At 32.0% G+C, this 27,133-nt stretch overlaps 3 protein-coding genes across 7 annotated transcripts in view; 2 read left to right on the top strand and 1 right to left on the bottom strand.

Moving 5' to 3' along the window:
- The window catches only part of shep (alan shepard), a 35,106-nt gene extending 20,863 nt beyond the window's left edge, over positions 1 to 14,243 (top strand). For 2 of the 5 annotated variants that reach the window (XM_068777306.1, XM_068777304.1), the window contains exons 5-9: positions 677 to 871; positions 2,981 to 3,124; positions 4,539 to 4,802; positions 5,442 to 5,480; positions 5,635 to 14,243. In XM_068777306.1, the coding sequence (XP_068633407.1) occupies positions 677 to 871; positions 2,981 to 3,124; positions 4,539 to 4,802; positions 5,442 to 5,480; positions 5,635 to 5,769 (777 nt within the window). In that variant the 3' untranslated portion in view covers positions 5,770 to 14,243. Of the gene's footprint in view, positions 1 to 676; positions 872 to 2,980; positions 3,125 to 4,523; positions 4,803 to 5,441; positions 5,481 to 5,634 lie in introns of all 5 variants that reach the window. The other 3 variants (XM_068777305.1, XM_068777303.1, XM_068777308.1) reach the window with 2 other exon arrangements.
- LOC137933372 (ribosome biogenesis protein WDR12 homolog) lies at positions 10,472 to 17,028 on the bottom strand. The gene is made up of 9 exons (XM_068777309.1): positions 16,877 to 17,028; positions 16,491 to 16,790; positions 15,252 to 15,392; positions 15,001 to 15,176; positions 14,478 to 14,542; positions 14,020 to 14,164; positions 12,617 to 12,718; positions 11,993 to 12,122; positions 10,472 to 11,454 (listed from the first exon to the last, which is right to left on the bottom strand). The coding sequence occupies exons 1-9, from the start codon at positions 16,933 to 16,935 to the stop codon at positions 11,310 to 11,312; spliced, it is 1,263 nt and encodes a 420-aa protein (XP_068633410.1). The 5' UTR covers positions 16,936 to 17,028; the 3' UTR covers positions 10,472 to 11,309.
- Positions 17,029 to 17,777: 749 nt separating this feature from the next.
- Positions 17,778 to 26,227, top strand: l(2)05287 (WD repeat-containing protein l(2)05287). Its single transcript, XM_068777105.1, has 11 exons — positions 17,778 to 17,911; positions 17,996 to 18,203; positions 18,759 to 19,042; positions 19,678 to 19,868; positions 20,885 to 21,049; positions 21,830 to 22,017; positions 22,460 to 23,227; positions 23,746 to 23,887; positions 24,056 to 24,198; positions 24,936 to 25,121; positions 25,858 to 26,227. The coding sequence occupies exons 1-11, from the start codon at positions 17,802 to 17,804 to the stop codon at positions 26,155 to 26,157; spliced, it is 2,685 nt and encodes an 894-aa protein (XP_068633206.1). The 5' UTR covers positions 17,778 to 17,801; the 3' UTR covers positions 26,158 to 26,227.
- The last annotated feature ends 906 nt before the right edge of the window (positions 26,228 to 27,133 follow it).

The raw sequence follows: 27,133 nt of genomic DNA, 5'->3' as shown, positions 1-27,133 counted from the left end.
GACACCGTCACAACTGATTCTCTCGCGTGTTCCTATGGAAACAGAGACACTAGTTTATTGTAAGTATTTGCAATTCCTCTCAATGGTACGCAGTTCGCGCCAGCATAACGCTTACTAAACTTACTCGAGACGTTGTTCATCCTGTCGGTTCTGTACTATTATCGTTGCTTTAGCGTTATAACAATGTACTATCGCTACTGGGCTCTGGGTATTTCTATGCTTTCAATATTAAATTAGTGTGTATGCGACTTAACCAGCTTCATAATCTCTATGCTGATATATTCCCATGTTGATAACATACATAAATAAACATAATACTTATTATATTATAGCATATTAGATCCTAACTGCTGATTTACATCAGAGCTGGCTTCAGTGTCTAGATTATCTATGCGGGCTTCAAGCTAATTTCAATATACATATTCTGAAATGGCCTTCATATCCTTTGTGAAAGCGTTGATCTGTACGTTCGTTCATAGAAATATGGACACCTTGCTTCCGTGATCGAGATTCTGTACTGTTACGATATGTTAAAATTTCTCAAAACATAAAGCACTTTTTACACAAAATAAAATGATCATTCAAAAAAGTACATTTAATCACGTAATTTATTTTTTGAGAAGACATGAGAAATTATGAGCGTGTACTTCATCTATTTGTTGGGGGGTGTTTGCAGCAACAGGAGCAGGACCCTACTAACCTGTACATGGCCAATCTGCCGCCGCACTTCAAGGAGAATGACGTGGACCAGTTGCTAGCCAAGTTCGGACAGGTCGTCTCCACGCGAATCCTTCGCGACACTCACGGCCATAGCAAAGGAGTAGGCTTTGCAAGGATGGAGTCCAGAGAAAAATGCGAGCAGATCATTCAAGTAAGCATATTCCTATAGACATAAATACAGGGAGATTGGTTATAGCTGTAAAAGGTTTAAAATTGTGAATGTATATGTACACCCTATTCAAAACTCAATGGGTACAGAAATAATAAATACCGTAATGATAATATAGTAAGAAAAAGCGTTCTCTAATTTCGGATTACTACATATTAAAATTAATTATTGTTTACTACTTGTCTCTGAAAAGCAAAGAGTTTGTACTACCAGAAGTTAATGTCTTGTAGCATTCCAATAGAAAACGATAATTTATGTAATATATTTCAGAGTGATCACATTAAACTTACTGATTGAAAATAGGTATATAAACTTTTTGCTTTTGGCTGACAAATGTGCTAAACACCCTGCAAAACTTTATTTACTGACAAATACTGCTATTCGTTGCTTTAAAAAAATTACACATTTAACAAACGATTGTGTTTAGACGCGTATAGAACTTTCTTAGCCAAATGTTTTAAGTCGTAATGCCATTTTAGAAAGGCTCAATTTGATTTTAGAGTCTCACAAATTAATTAGGATCTTGTAATTTTTTTCATGACACTTTTCATCGCTATAAAAGTAGTATTAATATGAATAAATGAAGCAAAAAGCTTGTAGTTTTCTTATATAATACTAATTTTGATACGATTAAAGTGATAGAAAAGAATTGCAGGGAGTTAATATGTTATTTGACATTGTATCGAAAAATGCATTATAAATACTATTAAATTAATAAAATTATTTAATTAATTATTGAAAAAAAAAACTCGTTTAGCACACGTAGAAATTAATGGATGTAATCTGTGCTCAAATTGCGAGGAGTGTAATATTATTTGACTTTAACATTAGTTAATCGTCTGGTTTTAACTATGGTTTATTTACCATCAAAATACACGGTAGACCTTTTGGGATTAGTACCTTAATCTTTTTAGTATTAGTACTTTAACTTTATAGTATTAGTAATTTGTTAGTACCACTGAAATCGCTACAGCGCCTCAGGATATTGCGGCAAGGTGGAGGATGAGGAAAAATTCACATGAGCCCTGCTTCGTCGGACAGTCGCGACGTAGCAGCCTACACTCCTCCCTTCTCGCCGCGTATATACCTTAGGCGCGGTACAACGATTAATATAGTACTATAATATCTATCTACAATGTCTGAAGAAGAAGGACTTTGATCAACGTGTGTTACCAGTGATGATATTTGGATACGAAACGCGGTGGCTTATGATAGGTTTTATAAGAAGGCTCAAGTTATCTTAAAGAGCAACGAAGAGGAGTATGCTCGAAATTTCGCTGCGAGATCGAATGAGAAATTAGAAGATCCGTAAATAAACCAAAGTCACTGACGTAGCGCAATAGGCGAAGCATATCGCTCGTGTAACCGATGGCCGTTGGGGCCGCAAGGTTCTAGTGGCGACCGAGAGTTGGGAGACGCGGCGCGGGTAGACTCCCCACTAGATGGACCGACGTCTTATTCAAAGTTACGGGAAGTCGCTGAATGCGGGCCGCATAAGACCAGTCATTGTCGCTATCTTTGGGAAAGGCCTATGCGTTGCATGAGTCCATTGGCTGACATAAATGAATAGTTCTTAGTTCCAACAAATTATATATTTATTTACTTTAACATTGTCAATGAAATCTTATAAAGTACTTTTACACTACCATGTAACGAGGCACGCAAGGTATAACATTAATAAATTGTACAATTTTTGGCTTTTTAATCAAAATATCTAGATTCAACATAATTAAAAAATTACTCAGTGTTGTAATAGATAAGTAGTGTATACACAGTTAACAGTTAGTGAATACCTGCATCCAATTTCAACACATAGTATAAGCAGTAATGCTTCAAAAATATATCACTAACTCTCACTCTCTCTCCCTCTCACTAAAGTCAGGCTTGTATCTTAGCCAAGGGACCGTCAATAAAGGCTAATATAATTATATAGGGGACACCAATGTCCAGCGGTTGACGTCCAACTACTAAAATGATGTTTGATGTCACAAACTGGTTTTATGATGAAAACAGTTACAGTTGTTAACCACAGTAATAAATTCCAAAGTTTTGTCTAAATTATAAAAGGTTAAACATAAAACTTAATTTCAGATGTTTAATGGCAACTCGATACCAGGCGCCAAAGAGCCACTGTTAGTAAAATTTGCCGACGGTGGCAACAAGAAGAAAGCGCTATATAAGCAAAACGACAGCAACGGCAGAGTGTGGCGAGACAACAATGAATCTATCACACAGGTAAATAACCGATCTTACGCACAGTCGCATTCATGTATCCTCAAATAAAAAATGCATTCAAATATGTTTAAAAAGATTTTATTGTCATAAAATACAACTGTAATATTAGTTACTAAGACTTTAATCAACAAGGCAAAAATTTAATAAAACTTTACTACTGATTAATAAAAACTACATAATTCTGACTTTTTAGCGGTTTAAGATACATATATTAAAAGTAATAAGTATATACATATACTATAAGTTATTACCGCCTTTCTTGAAACAAATTAAGAGAATATCGCAGTGAGTTTGTCATCATTATTTCAGCCGTAGTATGTCTACAGCTGGACATAAGCTTTCCCCGTAGATTTCCAATACGTCGTTCAATGTCGTACGTCTTTGGAGGTGGATGTTATTTACTACGTTTGCCAGTAGCTCCAATACAGAACCTTAAGAGACAAGCAGCCACCTGTTACCAGACTATGTGGCCTCCCTACCGCTAATAAATTATCTATATAACCAAAATATTAATAACATTTTTAGATGTCACTTGAAATACATTTACTTAAAATATTTCAGTGCTGTCAGTCATGATATTTTATTCAAGTGGTCAATTCGATTAGCTTACCATAACGTTATAAAGGTTAATTTATATATTCTTTCACAATTACTTTTTTTTTTCAAATTTTTGATCATAAAAACATTAAATTATATTACGAAAATTGGTTTTATAAATCATTTTTCTTTATTTTTTTCATATGTTACGTATGGAAATTTATATGCAAAAACAAAGTTATTCTAATTATTATTTTGTACCTTTAATTTTTTTCATAATTTTTATACAAATATAAGTATATGCGTTTTACTTTCTCTTCTCTTTTATTAGTACTGTACAGTACATGCGATAAGTTGTTTTTTTCCTTTATCATCCTATATAATGTAGTCAAGTGCAATGCTGGACATAGGCCTCCCTCATAGATTTTCAGATCGGCAAGAAACTTCCTGCGTACAATGGTGTAGTGTATAAAAGAAATTTTAAAAAAATTCCATTTTTAAATTTAGATTTCGTCATCAAAAAGTTTTATTGGTCTGGGTAATGGTCTGAATGCGTGATACAAAATAAAATTTCACAAAATAACTTAGACCTCCCTTTTCTTAGTTTTAAATCTAACACTATACAGCAGATCAGCATTGCGAGCCGGTGGTGATTTTTATTTAAAAAAATTGACAATATAAAAGTGCGAGCAAATGCATATTTGAATAAAAATATTTTGAATTTGAATTTAGATATTATTGCATATCGTGAGAGATTTCATTTCTCTGAATGAGCAATACTACTGTTATTTAATATATATACTTATACATTGTATAATTTGATGTTGATGACTGATATGGGATCCGTAGAGACGTTGAGCAGACGGTATGGTTTCAGGCGATGAGCGTGAGCGGCGTGTATGCGGGCGGCGTGGGCGGTGTGGGCGGCGTGGGCGCGGCAGGCGCGGGCGAGTGCGCCGGCGTGTACCGCGGCGGCGGCGTGTACGGGGTGGCCTACCACCCGCAGCTACACGCGCACCCGGCCACGTGGCTGGCGCCCTACGCTGCACTGCTGCCGCCCACGCATGCGCCGCATCACGCGCACGCGGCCCACGCTCCGCATCCGACCCACATACCCATGGACTCCGTGCCTAGCCAATACGTGAGTACCTCTCTCTGTACAAATACTTACATCACTATGCATCTCTACATCGATCTTAGCAAAAACGCACCAGAAGCGCAGCCGCCATCTTATATTTTTCTAATCATGGATATTTTTCCAAGCAATTCTAAAATTATCCGCAAAAAAATTCAAAGGAAATAAGGCATAAAATGTATTAAAAATTCTATAGGAGATAAACATTCTTTGGATTAGTATCTGATTCTCACGTGACAATTAGATGAGTTATAACGGGAAAAATTATGAGATTAAAGTTTAAAAAGTAACTAATAATTCTTGCTAGATTTTTCTCGATAGAATCAACATTGAGAACCGGCAGTAGTCTATGTATAGACATCTATTTAAATGTGTGCTAAATCAATATATTGACTGTTAACAGGTGCTTAGCAAAGCATATTCGAAAGAATAAATAAACACATTTTGGGTATGAATGTGTTACTAATTTACTTATTCATACATATTCATAGTGGGGCAGGACATGTAAGTACGATGCAATAATGATAATGATATTGCTATTTTGTATTGTTAGTACGCAGAAGTCCAAACCGGCCAATGTAGAAACTAAAGAGGAACATTCAGTCGAAGTAAAAACTTGAAGACTGAAATATTTTCCTTTTCCAGGTAAATTGGGACAGCTTAAGGCCGGAAAATGAATTATACGTGAGTGTATTATTAACTAGCCAAATTGAACGCTCTTCACAGCAAATAATCACATCCTGTATTGCTTAATTGTAATCACTGTCTATGTTTTTTTGCTTTTTGGACGCAAAAAGATGCTATGGCGCAAAACTCAGTCGGTTTATGTGTGTTGCAGTATTTCCCCACACCACCGTACCAATTCTTCGCGGGGCCTACGCCGCCGATCATCCAGATGCCGATGGAGAGCGAACACGCGTCAACCGCAGCCTCGCCCGACGAGGCCTACCAAACCTACCCGCCCCCCAAGTAGACCGTAACCCGCGCTACAACCCTTGCTGTACACGAGCCAAAAATCAAAGCAACTGTGACTTTTACAATGTTAATTTGTTTTAGTTTTAATTTGCGGCCGTTGTAGACTTCATCAAAAGCTCCGCCCCGCCCCGGCGCCTAGTTAGGCCTAACATTACTTGGCACCTGTCGCCTGGACTATTTATTTTTTGATGGGCTTCGTCTCTGGTTCTCTTTAGCTTTAGGCTCGACGTTCGATTCGCTGTGATGTTTTGATGAGGTCTTTTGACGGTTCGAGGAGAGGATTTGATGTATAGATATAGCTGCAATTTTAAATGTGTTTTGACATTATAATTTTATTATTGTTTTATGGAAATTTAAATCTAAGATTTAGGCACAGGTTTTGAACACGTTGACAAGATTATTTAAGATAGTTAGGTATTTATTTTAGCATAGTATAATTTCACTACTGAATTTTAAAATTTAGATTTTCATCAGAACAATTTTAATTTTTTATTTCAGTGTCATACAAAACAAAACCAAGGTTACAGTAAATTTTAAATTTGAACACGTCAAACATTAATAATATTTAACCGACAATTCTATCCAATTTTCCTAATCATGTAAGAATTGTATTGATGGCAAGAATATGAAAGAAAAACTTTTGTAAATGGTTAATATCCATACGGCGGGAACAGAATGAGCAATATCAGAAGTGTTAGGCATGGAAAGATATATTTGAAAGTGGTCATATCATGTTGAAAGTTTATACTAACAAAATTGTAAAGGTAAAAGAAACGACTTATGTATGTTATGATTAGGAAAGATAAAGGTACCGATTAGATCTTGTGTGTAAAATTTATTAAGAAGATTTAGAATCTTCTGTTGAGATATAAGTATTTTTAAAATACAAAACAAAGTTGGTCTTTATAATGTCATGTTGTAGTTAGAGGGCAAATTATAAAAGAATTTGCTTGTGAAACGGTAACACAGCTAAAGTCCGCTGACGTTTGAACCACCGCATGGTGTTATGGATGGAACTATGTATGTATATGTACGTCCAAAGGTGTTTGGCATGGTGCTTTTATCGTTTAATTTGAAAAGGTTCTATACCGGTTAACAATTCAGTATTACCTACATTAAAACGCGGTTTCTGGTGCAGTCTTCCAAGAGTATCTTAGATAGATACCTAATTTTAAAGCATATTTGTTTTACCCGTAATTATCACTTCTTTAGAAGAGTAAACTAAATCGCATTGTTTGTGCCTGGACATCAGGGCCGCTCGAGTGTTACGTTATTGTTTAATCTTTGCTACCCCTTATCACATTCTCCACACATATTTAAAGTACATATGCATTCCCCCACGTTCTCAACTTTGTTGTACACGTAGCTTATGCATGTGGCTTTGTCGGTTCAAAAAAGGCTTTATTCGAAATTCTATTACCTATAAATATGTACTCAAGGAAAATTCTGTTTCCTAATTGATAACGTCGTTGCCAAACCCGTCAGACTGAATTATATACCGTAAACTTCCAATAAGTTATTTCTCGATCCATGTTTAATTAATAACGAAAATAGAGTCGACATCAGTAGCTGCCTCGGGGAGCCGGCATGGCTTCTCCCGAGTACGACTTGCTGTGCGAGTGCGCGAAACGCCTCGGCGCCTGCCCGTGCAGTGCACGCGGCAACTTTAGCAATAAGCAGTTGTATGTAAAGTCTATTTATACATTTTACGAGTCTATACAAATTTTTGTACGTTGAAACTCATGTTTAAAATACGTGAATAATGAAGTGATCCTTTTTTGAGAATCATGTACTGAAGCAACTGTAGTTGTTATTTTTAGGCGGACAGCACATTCCACTAGAAAACTTCGAACAAAAAATTCCACGATTGATTTCCACATTACGAATTATAAAGGATTCGAAATCCGAAGCGTCGTTGCCATTTTGGCATAATTGAACACATTTTGTACCATCACGTAGGTTTTGGGTACACTTTATGACTTTATATGAAATTTGATATTTTTATATTGAATATATATAAATTATACATGGATATGTATACATGTATATACATTGTTGATGGGTACGCGTAAAACCTACTATATCGCAACTGTTTAATTCTATTTTGGCACGTCAAGAGTTTCATCAGAACCAAAGTATAGAAATCATTAAACTTGAGTAAGGTGTAGGGAAATATTTATACAACTCAGGGACTGAAGACTAGTTAAATGTTTGATATATTGACTGTATTTTAACTGACTTTATTCAAAACCTGTGGACCGACTAAACAAGAATACAGGAACTGAGATTAGCTTATAGCAGGTTTTGAATGAACAGCGTAGATTTTGAAGGATCTAGTAGTGTTGTTCTTGTTTATTTTTCATATCAGGAACAGACAAACATTTTACTGTTGTTTTGTAAATGAACATGATTACGTTTTGTGATATAGCTTCATATTTATATAGCAAACGGCACTAGTAAACCTTTTGATAACTGGGTGCAGGGTCGATTGTATTTCACTTTCAATCTTCGGCGAGAACATTTCTCTCTTTGCAGAAAGCTTATCAGTGTCTGTCTCTCTGAACATCAGCGTGACTTTACATAAAATTGGCAATCAAAGAAATCGCGTTCCGGAAGCTACCGAAAAAGAGAAATTTTTATTTCCGTAAAACTACTAACTATAATACTCCGCAGATCAGTTTTATACCCGTATAACACTTGATCGAGTCAAATTCAAGGAACTGATATAAACCGCCTTATCTTCTTGTAAAATTTGAAATCCTCGAAGTGTAACGTACCGTCTATGCTTGGTACCTAGTTAAGTGATTTGATCGTTTAGTGTTCAACGTATCCTGTGGCTTCCTGTTAAAACAGTCTTCCGATAGATATTTCTGCTATATTTTTTTTTATAAGTCAGATTATTATGAACACAAATTATTGATACAGATATATATAAATATCCTCCTATTCTCTAACAATCTTTCGTAAACACCCATAGAGTATACTGAACTATTTTGTCTTACCTTTATATAAGAGAAATCAATTTAATTTCATTCCAAAATGTTATGTTCCCGTTATAACAAAGTGAATTTAATGAGCAAAACAATTAAAGATTATTTGAATCAATAAATAATTTAGATAGAGTGGTACGATCCCGTTGTAAAGTAGAGATTACACCGTCAAAGGCAAAAATGATACGGCAACAAATTATTTTTCTAACGCTTTTTCCTTCCATTGTAAGCAATAAAATTGATTTCATTGTAGTGCCTTCAGCTTTGTTTATTGAACGATTGCGGATTCAATATTGTAGCTGCAAATGCTTTACACGATATTTTTACAGCTCATAGAGAACTGACCGTGTTCGTAAACAAAGTAGTGTTAAAAGTAAAGAAAAAGTATTTTGTATTAACAACTTAAACAAGATAATGTGGCTGTCTAATCGTTGCATTTTTTACACACGATTTAAAAACTTAACTCGAGAGTAAAATTGTAGATGTTCCTAGTTAAAATCACTTTAACATTCAAGACGTGTGATAAAGTTCCATAACGGACATGATTCGTTGTAAAGAATGAGATGATATTTCTGAACAAAAGTAGAAACAGATCGAGAGCACAAAATGCCTATTGGGAAACTAATTACAGAATACCAAAATAACTATTGAAAATCATGTCGATGAATAAATTTGAAGTGTTAAGTGTTTTAAATTAAGTCAATATAATATAAGTGATGGAGCGGATCGTTCTGAAAATGAATTTTGATGAAATAAGGATGGTGACGAATTGATGGCTAGATAGATATAGGTCCTAGGCGTAACTATAGATAGGTTAGAATAGTAAAAAATGTTTCGACACTAAGATTCATAGAATAGAAACCTAGAATAATATATTTGACGGAGACGCGGGGCGTGCACCCTCCTTGCCGGCTCTAGGATAGTTTCCTTTGTTAGTTTATTAAATAATTTAATTTGAATGGACTGAAGCCGGTACGCCGTGCGCATGCACCGCGCACGTCCTAGCTCCTAAGAAAATCTAAGAAAATTAGTGAACACATTCTTGCGATAAGTTTCAGTTGAACAAGTTTGCTTTCACCTCTTTTGTTATGTAGTGAAATAAGTGTAAACAAAGAAAATTAATTGAAAAAAAAAAACTTTCAGAAGTGTCGATATGAATGTATTTGTCCAATGTGTATTAATATAGTGGTGTTCTACCCAGCAGACTAGTCTAGATCGTAGCATAGTATAGATAAAAATTTAGTTAGGTAGCCTAGGAATACGAAATGCAAAAAATAAAACTTCATAAAATGTAAAAAAAAAGAATTGAAATTGTTGGTAAGAAAGAATATTTTTAAGGGACATGTTGCTTCGTTGTGTTATGATGTGGGGTTTGGCATAACTATGATAATAGTGTAAAAGCATTTCTCGCAGAGAAAAGACAGAGGAAAGTTATGTATCTATTTTGTTACAAAGTGTTTGCAAGTTTCTATATAGTGCTATGAGCATTTTACGTGACCCGCATTATTTATAGTTATGCTGAATGGAAACTAAATATATAAATAAAAACAAAATGGTACTAAGAAGCATGTTTTATTGAGACGAGTCATGTTCCTTTGCATTGAACATATTTTGTAAGTGCAGATGATTGAAATAAAACGAGCAAAACCAAAATTGTTTAATTAAACTTCTAACGTACATAAATTGAATACATTACAAAATTATAACTTTGAACCTACATAAATTAATTTAAAACTGGAACTGTCCCTGGTTAAGATTTATTCAAAGAACAAACATGGCAATATTGTCTTTGTAGACAAACAATATTTTTTGCCTTTGTTAAAGAAAACAGCGGTTATCATACAAAATTTTATTAGTTAATTGTCATTAACAGATGTATTTTTAATATACAATCGGTAAGACAGATCTTATTTGACCTTGAAATCCGATAAAATCAATTGTCAAAATCACAAGTGTAAGTAAATGTTTGACAATACGTGTAAAACATTTATACTTATAGTAATATATATCCCATCAATATACAATCAATTACCAAACAAAAACATGTTTTATAATTTGTTAATTAAATATATATGGGATTTGTCTCATGTTAGGTTCCTTCAAATAACAGTATGGTTCTTGTCTGTGCAGATAAACGTAATTTTTTGTTTTTATACATTAAAAAAATAAAACAATAGATACAAAACGAAATTTGAATCCAAAACTAGATATATTAAAAATTTATTATTAATTTACAGGCTGAATAGTTTTTTTTTTAAATCAATTATTTTGACTATACATGAAAAACATTTACACCTGTGATAATGTTATAATGTTAATTATTAATCAAAGAATATTACATGTATTCATTATATTAAATAATAACAAATAAAACAGCATGGTTGTCCATGACTGGAAAGACAATTCACAGTTTCAAACACAATATAATCAAAGTATTTTCACAAATGTACACAAAAACGCTTGAATCAAATTTCATGCATGTAATCTTTTTCAAGTCCACTGTTATATACAGTTAGGTATTTTATATTCAAGAACCACAAGACGTAATTCAGACAGCCTCCATTGCATGTTTAGCTTTAAATATTCTGACGGTGTTGTCACAGGAGCCACTGACCAGCAATGATGGGTTCGACCAGTCACAACAAAGAACTTTGTCTTCATGGCCCGTAAGGTCGTAAAGAGGTGATTTTGGACTAGAAATGAAAGAAAAAATATTAAATAATGCTTAGTTTCAAATTTGATATAATATATCTACCGCATATAAAATAAACTCAAATTTAGACAGCTTAATTACCTCCATAAAATTATTTTGATAAATGGCTGGATTCGTCTGCTTACTAATATTTTTAATATTTTTGGAAAATTTAGTTACAACATATGCAAATTTGTTTAAAAATAATATATAACTTAAACTTTAATTGCTGTAAACAGTATACACTAGAAATTGTACAACAGAAGGAGAAAGGTGCTTTTAATAAATGGAGTAGAGGATGGTACTAAATAAATATATGAATGATTAGTTGCACCCTTTTAAAAAATGAAGAAGATGTAAACACATCTTTTATGTTCTTTACATCTGTTGACATCTAATAACCTTTCTTCAACAATTAAGGTGTATCTAAGCAATCTCCATTTAAGTTCATAATACTTAAATTTTTATTATGTAGCGCAATTGTCAAAACACGAGATTGTTTACGTAATCTAATCAGATTATATATAAATTGTTCAAACCTTCTAGTTTCCCACAATTTCACTTGTCCATCATAGCCAGCTGAGAGAAATAGAGTATCACGCGTTTTTGACCAGCGAACTGATTGAACCCATCCAGTGTGTGATGTGAAGGTTGTTTTTACAATGCTTTCTAAAATTAAAAAAATTAATAAATAACATATTTAGACGGTAAAATTTTCTTTTGGTATTATGGTGCGAATAATTGGTTTCTATTTTTTTGTGTAAGCTATACTCTTTACTTATCGTCGTTATCGTGGTTTGAGCCCATAGGTACCTATTACAAGGCATAAGCCTATAGATATCTATGGGAATATAACATAATCACTACACTTGGCAGACAGGTTGGCGATCGCAGTGTAGTATGCAGATGACGCTGCTGCCCCTACTTTGAAACTTGTTTATGAGCAGTGGCAATCCTATATAATTAATGTACAATATAAATAATATAAGAAAGTATCTCACGTATCGAACCCGCGACCTATGATCAAGTTTCAGTCCTCTACTGATGGACTACCACTGCCCAACTACTCTTTACTACAATAAAATAAAGTATCACAATTTAAAAAACTACACTGTACTCAACAGTAGTTACTTTAATAGTTTACTTGTAAAAAGATAACATACCTGTAGATCTTGGATCGTAAATCCTCACATATCTGTCAGCTGAAGCTGTTAGGATACTGTTATTTAAAGGTGACCAATCAGTATCAAAAAACGCTTTATTACCTAAAACCGAAAGTAATTTGATATAAATAGGCATAATAATAAATGGATTATACATTTACGCAATTTCAAATTGAAAAATACATAGAAAGCCTTTAAAAATCGCGATGTTAAAGTTCGCCTACTTATGCCAACACACGGGCGGGCTAGCTCATACTACTACTCTTACTCCGTGATATCGAACATCGAGATCTTGCTCTTAAGAATTCCAATCCATTATTACTACATTGTGCGATGCTAAAGTACAGTATCATGCGATAAATATTGCACATATAAATATTATTATTAAAATGAGATTTTAACAATAGGTATAATGGTGTTTATTATGTACAGTTGTAATTTTTCTAAATAATTAAATACGTAAACATAATGTGAACACGTTTTTTTATTTTATTTTACCCCAACCTAAAGCCACTACTTATAGAAAAATTGGTGAAAAATTGTATCCAATGAATATAAATAATTATCAAACGCAAATGATACTTGTTTTACAGCTCATAATAGATACCGGACTGTTTGTGTTTCGTGCGACAGAGATAAAGCTCTACGAAGCCAAAATTAGCCAATTGTCTCTTTTTAAAGGTCGATGTGCAATATTTATCGCCGGGTATTGTGACCCGTGGTTGTGGTGACGGGAAAAAAAACTATCACAAGTAATACTACATACTAATTAACGAAAGTCTGTCGAACCTCTTAAACTACTTTATTAATTAACAAAGGTAAAAAAAATCAAAATGTCATAAACATTTTCTTTGTCATTATTACTGTTTACCTTTTGGATTTACTGCTTTTATATCAAGCAGCAAAGCAATGAAAGCACTTGTAACATTTTCCTAAGATAATGATGGAATATAAGGTATTATTATTATAGCCATATGACATTTACTGTTATATATAGCCTTTAATCGTTTTTTTTTTACATTGTTTGGAAGCCTCTAGCGTCTTCTGATGACCTTAAGATATCTGTCCAACTTACAAACACAATGTATGACATATTGATAAAGAATATAAGATGCACATGCATCTTGTCTTCTGTAACACCATTGACATACAAAATATACTGCATCTATATTTTTAACTAAACATTTTTTTAAATGAGAGTTTACAAAACTAACTCAGTAATTTAGATAGATAGGACTGGTTTAAAATAGAATTAAATGATGTCATCACACCCTAAGTGAAAATGTTCTACTATGGCTATCAGTATTTATTACAGTCTTAAGAGAAATATTACTTTTGTATATTTATGAGACAACAGCACGTGAAATAACTAAGGACGATTTTGAACACTTAAAATTACTAACCAGCAATTTCTTGTTTAATACCACCAAGTTCACAATCCCACAATTTTAACAAATGGTCCCAACTGCATGATAATATTGTGTTGTGGTCAACCCACTGTACAGCTGACACTGCCTCTCTGTGACCTTTGAGTAATGTCTTTGACTCCTGTAAAAATCAAAGTACATAAATATCAAATTTCATAAACATAATTAAAATAAAATTAATAATCTCAAGGTATGTTTCATTAATTCCTCTATTAAAAAAACACAAGAATGAATGTAATGAATGGATTTGTAAAATTAGCTTATAAATTATATAAACATATAAATGAGCAGTAAAACATTGGAATTGAAAAAATTAGCAATAAACAGATAGTGCTTAAAAAAAACCTTAATAATGTTAATACTTATACTGTGTTTTACATAATTTTCTTTGTACTTTACACAGGCAGAAAAAAAACTTGTATTTTATGTCTTACCCTTGTTTTCCCTTGTTCTGGTTTACTTTTTTTCTTTGCAGGGACATTATCCTCATCAGTTAAGCCTAGAAACAAATATCGAATTTTAAGAACCATTAAACTTTTCATTACTAAAAGATTGGAAACACTTTATCAGTACTTATGATACAAAATATCTATATTCACATTTATTTTAAAAGTGTGTTTTTTAATAAATGAGTTTTTCACTTCAAAGTCATACAAACATCATAGAAGACTTCATTTTCAACAAGTCAATCCAAAGTGGGGTTCTAAGATAATTAGTAACTAAACCCAGAAAATTAATTAAAAAGTCATACAACCTGTACATAAATATTTAATTGTTACCTATTTCATAAGTTTTGATTATATTTATAAGATTTGATTATTATGAAAGTGATATTGCCATAACTGTGCATTCATTCAGTAACATTATTTGCTAAAAAATTGAACTATGTTAATTACAGATCCTACCATACTCATTTAATGATGCCATAATAAAGTTATTGAAAATATCTATACTTACTAGCACTCCAAATACATATATTATTATCCCAACTGCCAGTTGCAAAGTGTTTTGCATCTGCTGCAACTGAAAGACACTCTACTCCTTTACCATGTCCTCGACAAGTAACAACACAATCAACAGAGTTCATTGCTACATTCCATACCCACAGCATCGCAGATTGATCAAGTGAGCAACTACAAAAAACCATAATAAATGATATTACAATTTTTGCACATCATAGAATAACTTAAAAATATAAATGAATTTACCTAGCAAAAACAGCTTGATCACCAATCAAAGAAACCCATGAAACACCTTTAACCGGCGATGTGTGACCAGGGATAGCCAATTTGTGTTGACCTTTGGTACTCCATATATGAATGCTATTGTCATAACTGCCTGACAGTATCCTGAAATCAAGAATTGTCACAAATTTAACATGGCGAAAAGATTCTGTGATAATGTTGTTAAAAGTTTAGTTACAATTTATATTGCCTTCTTCACCTTTATGCAAAGCAGTGCAATAAAAATTGTATCAACTCAAGCGAAGATACCTGTAGCTTAGTTAATGTAAAGAGTTCTATGCTAAACACCTTTAGCATAGTAAGAGGTGCTAACTATTTACTATATTATAACTTAATATTTTTTACTAGTTAATTTTGTATTAAGTCATTATTTCTGTATGAATTCACCACAATTAAGTCCATATTGGAATTAAAAACAGACTATTTAAATGTAGAAAATTATTCAAGATCAAGATAGGAGAAATTATAATATTTTAATACTGATTATTTATTAACACTTGCATAAACAAAATTCCAAAAAAAAAATCTCTCTCTTGTTAGTTTCAAATCTTATGATATCAATCACAAGTTTTTGGTATATCAAAATGTATGAACTTGTGTTTGTTGACCCATTTACTTGGCTGATATTATAACATACACTTTAAAAATTGTCCAATTTCAAAAGAGCAAATATTTAATTTTCAACTTCTCATCAGCACTTCTTAGCGAAGGTAGCCAGTGATGTCTTAGAAATAAGATGCATGGCGGGAGTTTACTCAGTGCAATATGAACATGTCTTTTCTTCTGGAATACATGAGCTAACAACAATCATTCTCTCTCAAATTTTAGGGTACTGTAGCCATATAATGCATCTTATTCAGGTAAAGTAAAAGGCTCAATCATCTTCATGCTTAATTTGACAATGATTGAATAATAGTGAAAGCTTTTACAGAAGTTAGCCAAACTAAAATAGTGAAAAAATGAAAAAGACAATGCAACAATCCCACTGACTACACAACTATCTAAAAAGCACAACACTTCACAAAATATATTGTAGAAAATCAAAGGTGGGCAGTGTAAATGAGCTAAATCAAATTATGGATATACTTAAAACATTAGAGTATTCTATATAAATATTATTTGTTTATGAATTTGTACATAGTACATAAATCTAACAAATACCTTTATACATATAAGTTAAAATTAGTATTTTTAATAACTTACCAGTTGCTGTGAGTATGCACTGCTGAAACCCAATCATCATGCATCAAACATTCTTGAGGTGTAGGAGAAGGAAACCTTTCAAAATACTCTATTTCTAAGGTATCTTCTGTGGATACTCCCTTTTCTTGTAGATGTTCTGCTACTGATGTACATAACAACTCGCCGCATATTAAAAAATCGAATTCTATATTCTTCTGGATTGAAGGTTTCGTCTCCTTTAAGACAGCATTCACTAAGGTATTAAGGTCCGAAGGCTGTACATTACTTTGAATAGCGTACGGAGTATTTGATACTGCATATCTGATGGTTAATGATAAAACGTAAATTATTTGTAAACACGTGTAGTAAAAGAGCAAAGACCGGGAAAATAAAATATATCCACTTACTGTTCTTGTTTAGTTACAAATCGAACTTGTAGCTGAACTTCTATATTATCAGAGGCCATTATAGTTACTTTAAAATCCTATAATTTGTTTTACTAAGGAGAGTTAAAAAAATGACTCCTAACCCAAATACGGCTAAAAGTTTGACTGTGTGAATTGACAAGTTGATAGCTTAAATGTCATTTGATAACAATTCAAAGTTACTAATTGTTCTGGTGATTTTTTGAAAGTTTATATATATACTTTATACCATTATTAAAATCCTTTTAATTAATTTTATACAGCTGGACGTTGTATTAAGTATATAAGAACAAACTTGTATATATAATATAACTCGAAAAATAACAAACAGTCAAACTTAAAATATTTATGGTGACCAATTCACCATATTTAATGTGTATTATTTTAAATACGTTTAATTAAATCTTATTTTGCCGTTTTAAGGGATAAACAGTGAAATTAGATTTTTATGGAAGCCGTTATTAATATGTATCCGATTACAGTCTCGATAAAGAATTTAAATTTGTAAAATCGTTCAATAATTACACTTATCTTAACCACAAATGCAATAAAACGCAATACATTTTACGTCATCAAATACAATATAATTTAGACTTGAAGCTTCACTAATTTTACAGGAAATCAACGTAGAAATATATTACTACTTTATCTGTATCATCACTACTACTACTACTGCTTTACTATAACTTTGAAATAATTCTTAACAAATATAATAATAATTAATAAAATTAAATACATAAGGCGATGCTAAAAAATAATAAATATTTTTTATAAATATTTATTGATATTATGCCATCGCCTTTAAAAAAAAACGTTAGATGTCACGCATATTATTTTGAAAGGTTAGGTGTCATATGTCATTTACCTTTCCCGCAATGTGCTTGTGACATGTTATTAAAACTTCACGATGGGTGTAAAAACTAGTAACGATTGTCTTTCCGATAATAAATATGTTTTTAATAGAAAAGCCGGTCGGAGTATAATAGAACATCGCCCAGTATTTTCTCCGGATGGCGAGTATGTGTATTTGAATATATTATACAATAGTAAACTGTAAATAAGTGTTTGACAAACAGTTAAGAGTGTGTTATTTTTTTTCAGATCTGTATTGTTAATTGTAGAAAATATAGTAAAAGTGTACAACATACAGACAGGAGACTGTTCTCGGATACTTGAAACCGAAACCTATGTCGAGGCTTTAGTTGCTGTACAATTCCCAGAAAATGAAGATTACAATTTGTATGGTTGTTCCGACAAAGGATGTATTACAATTTGGACATGGGACCAAGGTGCTGTCCTCCGAGAAACTGTAAGCATTTACCACTAATAATTTTGATACCAGATTAGCTTAGAAATACAACAATATAAAATACTTAGGAAAAAGCCAACCATCTTTACAGAGTACTGTTTGTTATAACAAATGGAGCTAATGAGTTAATAATCAAACTGAAGACAAAGCAAACTGAAGTGATGTATGCACTTAACTCAGATTAAAAATGGTGACAAAACATCTATTGTTATTTGTTTATATGTTTAGTCAAGAATTATAAGTTTCCAGCCAGTTATAGTAATAAAACAAATAAAAGGCCTGTTGACAAGAACCAATGAATAGGTAGAGGAGAAGCATAAAGGAAGCAATTTAACTTACTTCATGCAAATGATTTCATTCTAACAATGAATTCATACTTGATCCTTATAGTTAAAATTACTTTGAATTTTTGTTAAAGGACTGGACCGCTCAACCATTTGATTATATATACAAACTAATAATATTTTTAGATATTTTATGAATAAGATCTCCACGAATTTAATTTATGAAAAATTACCTCTCTTGCAGTATTTTAATTCAAATATTCTCTTTCAGAATCTCCAAATTCCAAGTGAATTAAAAGTACTAACTTTTGATTTACTTGATAGCAATGAATGCTTCATCACAGCTATTGGTCCTTCCAGTAAACAACTGTATCTTGCTACCTATTCAGTTAAAACAGGAGGATTGCTTTATGAGTATGCAGATACCACACCTACATTTCATGTTATTCTTGGTGTTGCTCTTGGCTGGTGCAATGGAGACAGATTTGCAGCAATAACAAATGGAACAAGATCACTTTATATACAGAATTTATATCAGCCTCATTTAAAAACTGAGTAAGTTGAATAGTTGCATTATTACTGCATATTATATAATTATTAACTTAAGGCATGGTGCCATTTAAGCAGGTGTAAATATACATGGGGAAAGTGTTTGAATAACAAAAACATACAAAATGAATTTGTTATTAAAATGTATATTTAACTTCACTTAGTAAATTTGTTATTGTATTAAAAATGATCATAAAAAAGTAATAAAAAGCTTCATGGTTAAGCAGGGGATGTGACCAAAATAAAAGCAATTGTAAGAATTGTATTTTATAGCCATTAGGCAACTCATTAAACATTAGTTATTCTAAGCCTCTGTGCAGAATAACTAATGTTATGCACAATTAAAAGAGTTTAATTATTTAATTTTTACTGTTCTCCTCAAATATACTCCTATTAGCTAAATCATAGCTATAAAGAGGAATCATCCATAATCTTGGTGCAATAAGTAATTTATTCTGATGACAAAGTAGAATTGGATTTATAACACAATTATATTGTGTTAAATAGACCTTATCACAGTATTTACAAAACGAGATATACATAAATTAAAAGTTGAAATATTCAGGCTTTAAATTATTGATATTTAGATTGTAAGAAGTTTTAGTAATAATTTTTTAGAACATAGTTTCTGTGTTTTTCAGAATCGTAAATCATAACAAATTCAGAATACTGTCAGTTGCTGCTCATCATAAAGAAAATGCTGTTGCAATAACTGATGCGTTTGGTCGCATTACTGTAATCAGAGGAAATTTGTATGACTATAGATGTATTGCGCGAGAGGTTTTGCACTGGCATTTTTTGCCTCCACTTGCAGTTTGTTTTTCAGTACAAGGTATAATTTCATTCACTGTTTTTACTATATTTAACTGATTTTTTTACACTGCAAATTAACAGAGAGAGTGTAAAGTGCATTGTTACACACAAATTTAGGCATATGACAGTGCTCCTTAAGTATTTGATACAACTTAGAATGTATGTATAGATTGGTAATGACATTAGCTATATCATGCCAGCTTTCAATTTTGAAGTAAGTAATGTATGTCATTATTTTGCTACATCCCTGACCATGATTGAGAAATAATGATCTTCATTATCATAATGTAAGGAGTATATATGGACTTACTATACTCACTATTAGGCTCCTTTAAGTGTCACATTCATTTTTGGGGTAATATGTATGATTTAATAACAAATCACTAAACAATGCAAAAGAGCAGTGGTACCCCAGCAGTAGATGACTGAGACTTGTAATCATATGTTGCAAATTTGAATCCTGGGAAAAAATCCTGGGCGTCTATAAGCTGAAAGAAGGAAATAATGTGGTATATTTTATCTCTTAATCAAATAAAGAAATATTTTAAGCACAGGCTTAGAAGGTTAATTTACTCTATTTCGGAGTAAATTCAAAGAAAATATGCTTGGAATTTTTCTAATTTAAACAACAAATCCAAAAATTTAATTATAAACCCCACCGAGGTTCTTGATAGTTTTTACCTGTAGGTGGCATATTACGAACTAACATAAACTTAATTTTAAGCTGGCAATTATAAATGAGTAATAAACTTCTATATTATATTAGGTTTTTTGATTTTGACTTTGTTTCATCACTGTCAAACATTGCATTACATGTTAGTTTTTAAAATAATTTATGAAAAAAATAATGTATATTTATGCATATCATATTCCTTCTAATAAAATAGTGATCAAGTTAGAGACATATAGCCAGCCAAGTGCATGGTCCATGCATGTGTTTGTGTGAAGACACAAACACACTTTTTTATGGTAAACTTTCTAAATCAACTAGTAATTATAAAAGTACTGTACTGTTTTATTTGTTTATATTTTCAGGAAGTTACTTGTTATCTGGAGGAATGGAAAAAGTTTTGGTTAAATGGACTTTAGGTCATCTGGCCAACAAAGCCAATGAGAAAATCTTTATTCCACGTCTACCAGGAATTATAAGATTTATTACAGCAAGCAGTTCACATGTTGCTATAACTCTAACCAACAATTGTAAGTTAAGTTATTGTCTGTTTCTTATGTGTAATTATACCCAGAATTTTATATGGCTTAGTTTTATCCGCTCCAGAGATGAGCAACATGCAACCCATAAAACATATTTATGCGGCCCGCCAAGCACTTCTAAATTTAATTTTTTTGACTTTCTTCGATTAATATTTTTTATAATTAATTATAATAAAATGGTATATATTATTATGACATTATTATAATAAAAATAAACAAACTAAACCAAAAGAAAGAATAAAAAATTATTACCGATCGAGCCTAGCTCGCATCAATTCCAGCTGATATTGATCAGCTTGTTTATTTGTAACTTATTATATTGTATTTTCCAATATTTATTATCAAAAAAGTTTTGTAAATTATTAATAATTTAATTTGCCCTTGATTAAAGTGGTTGCTCATCCCTGATCTGCACTATATATATAAAGAAGTAACATATGTACGTATGCACATAAAGTATTTAAAACTTTAACACGAATTATTAATTTGTCTTAAATAGTTTGTTTAAGACAAATTAATAATTCGTGTCGCGTCAAATCAAGTGTCGGGTACCGTCCTCAAAAATGTCATATCTTTATAATATTTCCAACATATAATAAATTAAAAAATATTTGAAAAAATCAAATTGCATTTTTATATCAACAATTCAAAAATAAAATTCTATTGAAAGCCATCAGAACTTTCAATATAACAATGTCTTGCAAGGCGAAGCAATATGCACAAAGGCATAAACCACGTTGCTTAATAAGTTGTTCTTAATATTTACAGCCGTCGTAATAGCGAGTGCTCAGTTAAAGGTTGTTTCCACGCTTTTGGAATGTGGGGGATTGTCGCCAATCGCCAGGGCAATCAACACTCCTCTTGTGTACCATAGACCACTAGATGCATTATTGATGAGTGGACGTACTGGTCACCTCCAGCTATATTCAACAGCATCTGATAAAGTTCTATACAATGTAAGTTATTATATTTATTCCTTACAGATATATTGTGATAATTAGTTATAGGTCTCGTAAGTTTTTTTTATCGTTAATTTGTCTTTTTAAAAAATAAGATTAATAATTTTAAGCATTGAGGAAATTCATTAACTGAAAATAATGATTTAAAATATAGTGAAATAAATAATGTTAGGACCTGTGTAGAGGGTTCATCAAGGTTACTAACTCTTAAGAGGTGTAGATAACGTGCTTTACTTCTATGCCTTTTGGACAGACAATCATGTGAAAGTCAAAGAAGCTGGATGTATGATGGAGTAACTTCCTACCTGTCTTAATGGTAATCTATGGGAAAGGCCTATATCCAGCAGAGGACTACCTATGGTTGTAATGATGCTGATGGTGAATTAGCTATCATTTACTAATAGTAATAAGAATATTTATATAACTCTTTTTTTAACAGATTGATATAACAGAAATGAATAGCATACCAGCTGAAAGACAAAATTTATTTCCTTTGGAAACAGAAATAACATGTGCTGTAGTTAGTGGTAATGGATCTTGGTTAATAACTTCTGAATACCGAAATGATGGCATCAACTACCCTGAAGAAAAACTAAAGTTTTGGTCAGCACAAATAAAGAATGCATCTCCATTTAAACTTAATACATGTGTAAACCTATCTCATGGTGGATGCAGTGTTGTGTCTCTGGCCATAAATTTCAGAGGAGAATTTTGCGTCTCAGCTGGTAATGATCAGAAAATTAGAATATGGAAACGAGAGAATACATTGCTACAGCATCGTAAGAAAGTCACCTGGAATTGTATAACAGCATGTTACTATTCATCAGGGACAGCACATTTTCTATCTCATGGAATACTGAATAATTACAAAATTGGACAGAAATTGGACAAAGGGAGAATTGAAGCAATGCCTTATTTAAAAGAATCTGGGAAAAAAAATGATGTCATAGCAAAGGTTCTAAATATTCACAAAGAGAATTCTGTAGTCCATGATAATTTAATAAATCAAGGTATGAATAAAAGTGATGAACTTGATATGGGTGGTGTAGCTATATCACAGGATGGATCCTTAATTGCTGCCTGGTTTGGTTGCAAATTGACATTATGGGACACCCATTTATGTAATTTAAGAACAACACTATCCCACCCTATTTTAAGACCAAAAGGTCTTCAAGTTCAGTTTGGAAGTAATGATGCTGCACATTATGTAAGTATATAATACATTTTATTACCAACCATTTTATTAAGAATATGATATATAATTTGTATTGTGAAAACTTAAAATTTTATCTTAATACTAACAGGTAATATCATTCCACTCTAATAATAAAACAAACATGTGTTACCTGTGAAAACTTATGGCATGTCATAGTGTCTCATTATGAGCCCACAGTCATTGAACTGGCCATGAAGAGAACATGAGATTCACTTGTGGAAAGCACTGGATGCTCGCCACTCCTCTCTGGTCCTTTTGGAAATTTATGGCAATAAATGTCTCTGGCAAGCTGAAGTGATGATAATAGATATTTTTTGCCCCTTTTTCATAGGAATGATGGAAGTTTACGACTTGAAATCTATTTATATACTTACCATGCTGAGTAGCCTTTTATAAAGTAACCATTTTATTGTTTAAGTGTGACTGGTTTTTAACAATGAATAATTTTGTGATCTATTTAAAAAGGGAATGATTTGAAATTAATTTATCTGTATTTAACTGATTAATAGCTAGTATGTACGACGGATAAATGTTTGGCTGTCTGGAGTTTATTGTCATTAACTGTCAAATGGCACGTTCAACTGAATGTCACATGCCTGGCCGCTGATCCATCCACAAATAAAATGGCTGTAGTAACTGACAATAATGACGGTAATGTTACATTTACATATTTTTTTATTGTAATAATCCATTTTACTTTTACATTTACAGTAATATCTGTATTTTTTTAATATACTCCAAATAAAGCACATTAATGTTTTTTATTTTTCATTTGGTAAAATTTGTAATGAATTTTGTTTTAATGTTGCATAATTTCAGTGTTTATCTTCACGCCGCATAGTTCAACGCCTTTGTTGGTAAAGAAGTGTCTTTTGGATCCAAGGACTGGTGTCTTTAAACAATGCGCGTTTGCCGCGTCCTCTAAAGAAGACGTGAGACTTTATGTCATGAGAAATAATTCAGTGAGTTCTTATAAAATGTCTATAACTAAGATCGATCAACCTTATGGTGAATTGTATTTATTCATTGCGCTGCATTATATTGCAGTAACAAAGATTCAAGATTGTCTATTGAAATTGCTAGATTTCAGGGGTCTTTTTATCTGTAGTTTAAATTTTTTTAGTATAGTATATATTTTGCTGTATATCAATGAGCTTCACAAAATGTTACCTGCTACATTGATTTGCATTTTTTTATTACGCCAACGAAGACTCACGAGAACTCCTGTGAACAAACCTGGATCACTTTGGTAATTAAGGAACTAAAACATTTAATACATTGTATATAAACTGTATTATATGTTAGTTAATATAACTTTAACTCTAGTGCAGTATTTGTTTAGCCTCTTTAGTTTTACAGTCCGCCACTTGTTTTCGGTTATTTAACCTAATGTTTATAATTAAGTATTTTAAGATGATGAAATTAAAACTGAATAACCAAAATTAAATAGAATAATTAAAACAAATCAGGTACAAGCAGAAACTGTATTGTTCAGAACAAGGACGATGACAAAATACTCAAGAATGTTATCAATGATTCCTCCTTTTTATATCGTGTGTAACAATTATTCACTTGATCTGGTTTATTTATGTAATAAATACATAGTTAATAATACATAGTCCCTTTTATTCTATTTTATACTTTTGTTTTATTTCTGTTGTGTGTATATTTTGCTATAATTATACTATTAATATTTAAGGAAATATACTGTATGGAACCGGCGCAGTCTAACGAAGGAAGTTTAGAAGCAATATCGCGACGTAACATGCCGGCGAGTAAGTTTGGTGCACTGCTCGCCGAGCATTACGTTTCGGAAGTCCGAACCGCCCAGCCCGCTGCGTTACAAACCGAAGACTTCACTCGCAGTAGAAACGTCATTGCACAGGTAATTATTTCATTGATCTCAGTTTCTTCATTTCTGAAGGTCATGTCGATTATGAAACCCCTAGGTCAAATCAATAAAAAACTCTTTCTATACCATCCTGTCCTTTACTTCCCTCAGGGTGGTTGTAATAGAGAGTCCAGTTATTATTTTGACTTAATCAGATCAGTAGGTAGATGATTGTCAACAGGTAGTATAACAGTATGGAAAGTAGGTCGTAAAAGACCAACTTGGTTAAAATAACAAGATAATGTATTGTTGAGAGCCTGGTCCCAATTTTGAGGGAATAGAATGGAGTTACTGGTTAATTTTGGAGTCCACGATATTTGTTATAACATTTTTCTTCATTCCAATTTGATCACTTATGAATTATTTCAAAACATCAATGTTGTTAAAAGATTGAAGAGAAATGACAGGCTTTGAGTAGACAGTGAGGCACTGATCTCCTGATCTATTAATATTAAAACCCACATAACTTGTTTAATTATAGTTTACAAATGATTGCAGATGATGTCATAACAAAAAATATCCGCTTTCTATGTATCCATTAATTAAATAGATTTGATTCTCAAAAAAAAATATTGATTTTTTATTTACTTTAAATCATTGGTTCCAAAAAGAAGTAATTAAGGAGATTACATGATCAGATTAAATCAGACAGTCTAAAACCAACTCAATTACATCATTGTACATTGATATTGAGTATATGCAAATAATATTATCTTTATTATTCTTTTAGTTTTTGTCGTCTGCTCCACATATGATGCCGCCGATGAGTCTTCTATGCACTTCTATTCTGGAACATCTTTCCGGCCAAAAAGAAACTGAACAACCCGAAGAAGAAATTGAGATGATGGATGTCGTAACCCCATCAAGCGACGATGAAGACGACAATATGTCAACAGTTGCCAAATCTCCTGTACCTTGTATGGCTGACCTGTGGACTCCAAATTACAATGAAGTAAAGGAAAAAAGATTGAAAAAAATATTAAAAGAACCTTTCCTAGACTTACACGTAACATCATCTATTTTAGATTAAAAAATTGAAAAGGATATTTTGATTTATTTTATTTACGAACCCCCCGCGCAAGATACATTACGACGGCATAAAATACAATGACATAGCATTTATACAATTTACTTTGGGGCGTGTGCTTCATGAAGACTTGCAAATTTAAATATATCTGCAAAGAATATTATTTTTAGTTTTATTTGGACTCATATCACAGTAGGTTAAAACATAAATACATAACTACTATTGTAACGATACAATTTATTTTTTCTTTGAAAGTTATAACGGAAAGAAACGATACTAAAAACATATTTACTCCGAAATAATAATTATTATTAACATTTGCACCAGGCTAATCAAAAAGTAACCATTATTTACTCTGAGAGCGTTTAGTTTAAACTCTTCCCAGTTACTAAGCTGGAGGGCTCTAACAGGAATTTTAGTCTAGACTGACATTACTACACCCTTCACCTTTCTGTCACTTGATACGCGATAGGCATTTTTCTTCTAGGCGCCCATACTCGGCTGGATACTATAAGACTTTTGGAAAGCGTAAGTACAAGTAGGCATTGAAGCGAAACATAACACAGTATTATCTGTTTAGTCCAATTACTAGGGCTTACTCCAAATATGTGTGAGCAGGGACTTTTCACAAAACTATTTTTTTAACCTAATCTTATTTTCATTCTCATCGTACATCCTTTATGTCTACTATTCGTTCTCCTTTCTTCACTTAACATTATCTTTCATTCCTTTCCATTCTTTTCATCGCTTTCTCTCCTGGATCCTTCATTTATATTTAATCATCACTTTAGTTTTTAGTTTTCTACATTTATCATAATTTTTTTGTTAATTCTTATTGTATTTATTACTATATCACAGATTTAGTTTATCACGATTATAAAATTTTATCATGATTGAATTTTTATGACTTTTACTTTTACTTATTATTTATTACCTTTTATCATTGTTCTTATAACCTTTTTACAGAATTCCTGAAAGA

The sequence above is a fragment of the Battus philenor genome, unplaced genomic scaffold, assembly GCF_028537555.1.
Source record: "Battus philenor isolate CCGP_79_NKW_IND1 unplaced genomic scaffold, ilBatPhil1.0.hap1 SCAF_13, whole genome shotgun sequence".
Lineage (NCBI taxonomy): Eukaryota > Metazoa > Arthropoda > Insecta > Lepidoptera > Papilionidae > Battus > Battus philenor.
Note: the sequence above shows the minus strand (reverse complement) of the source record. Positions and strands in the feature narration are given on the sequence as shown.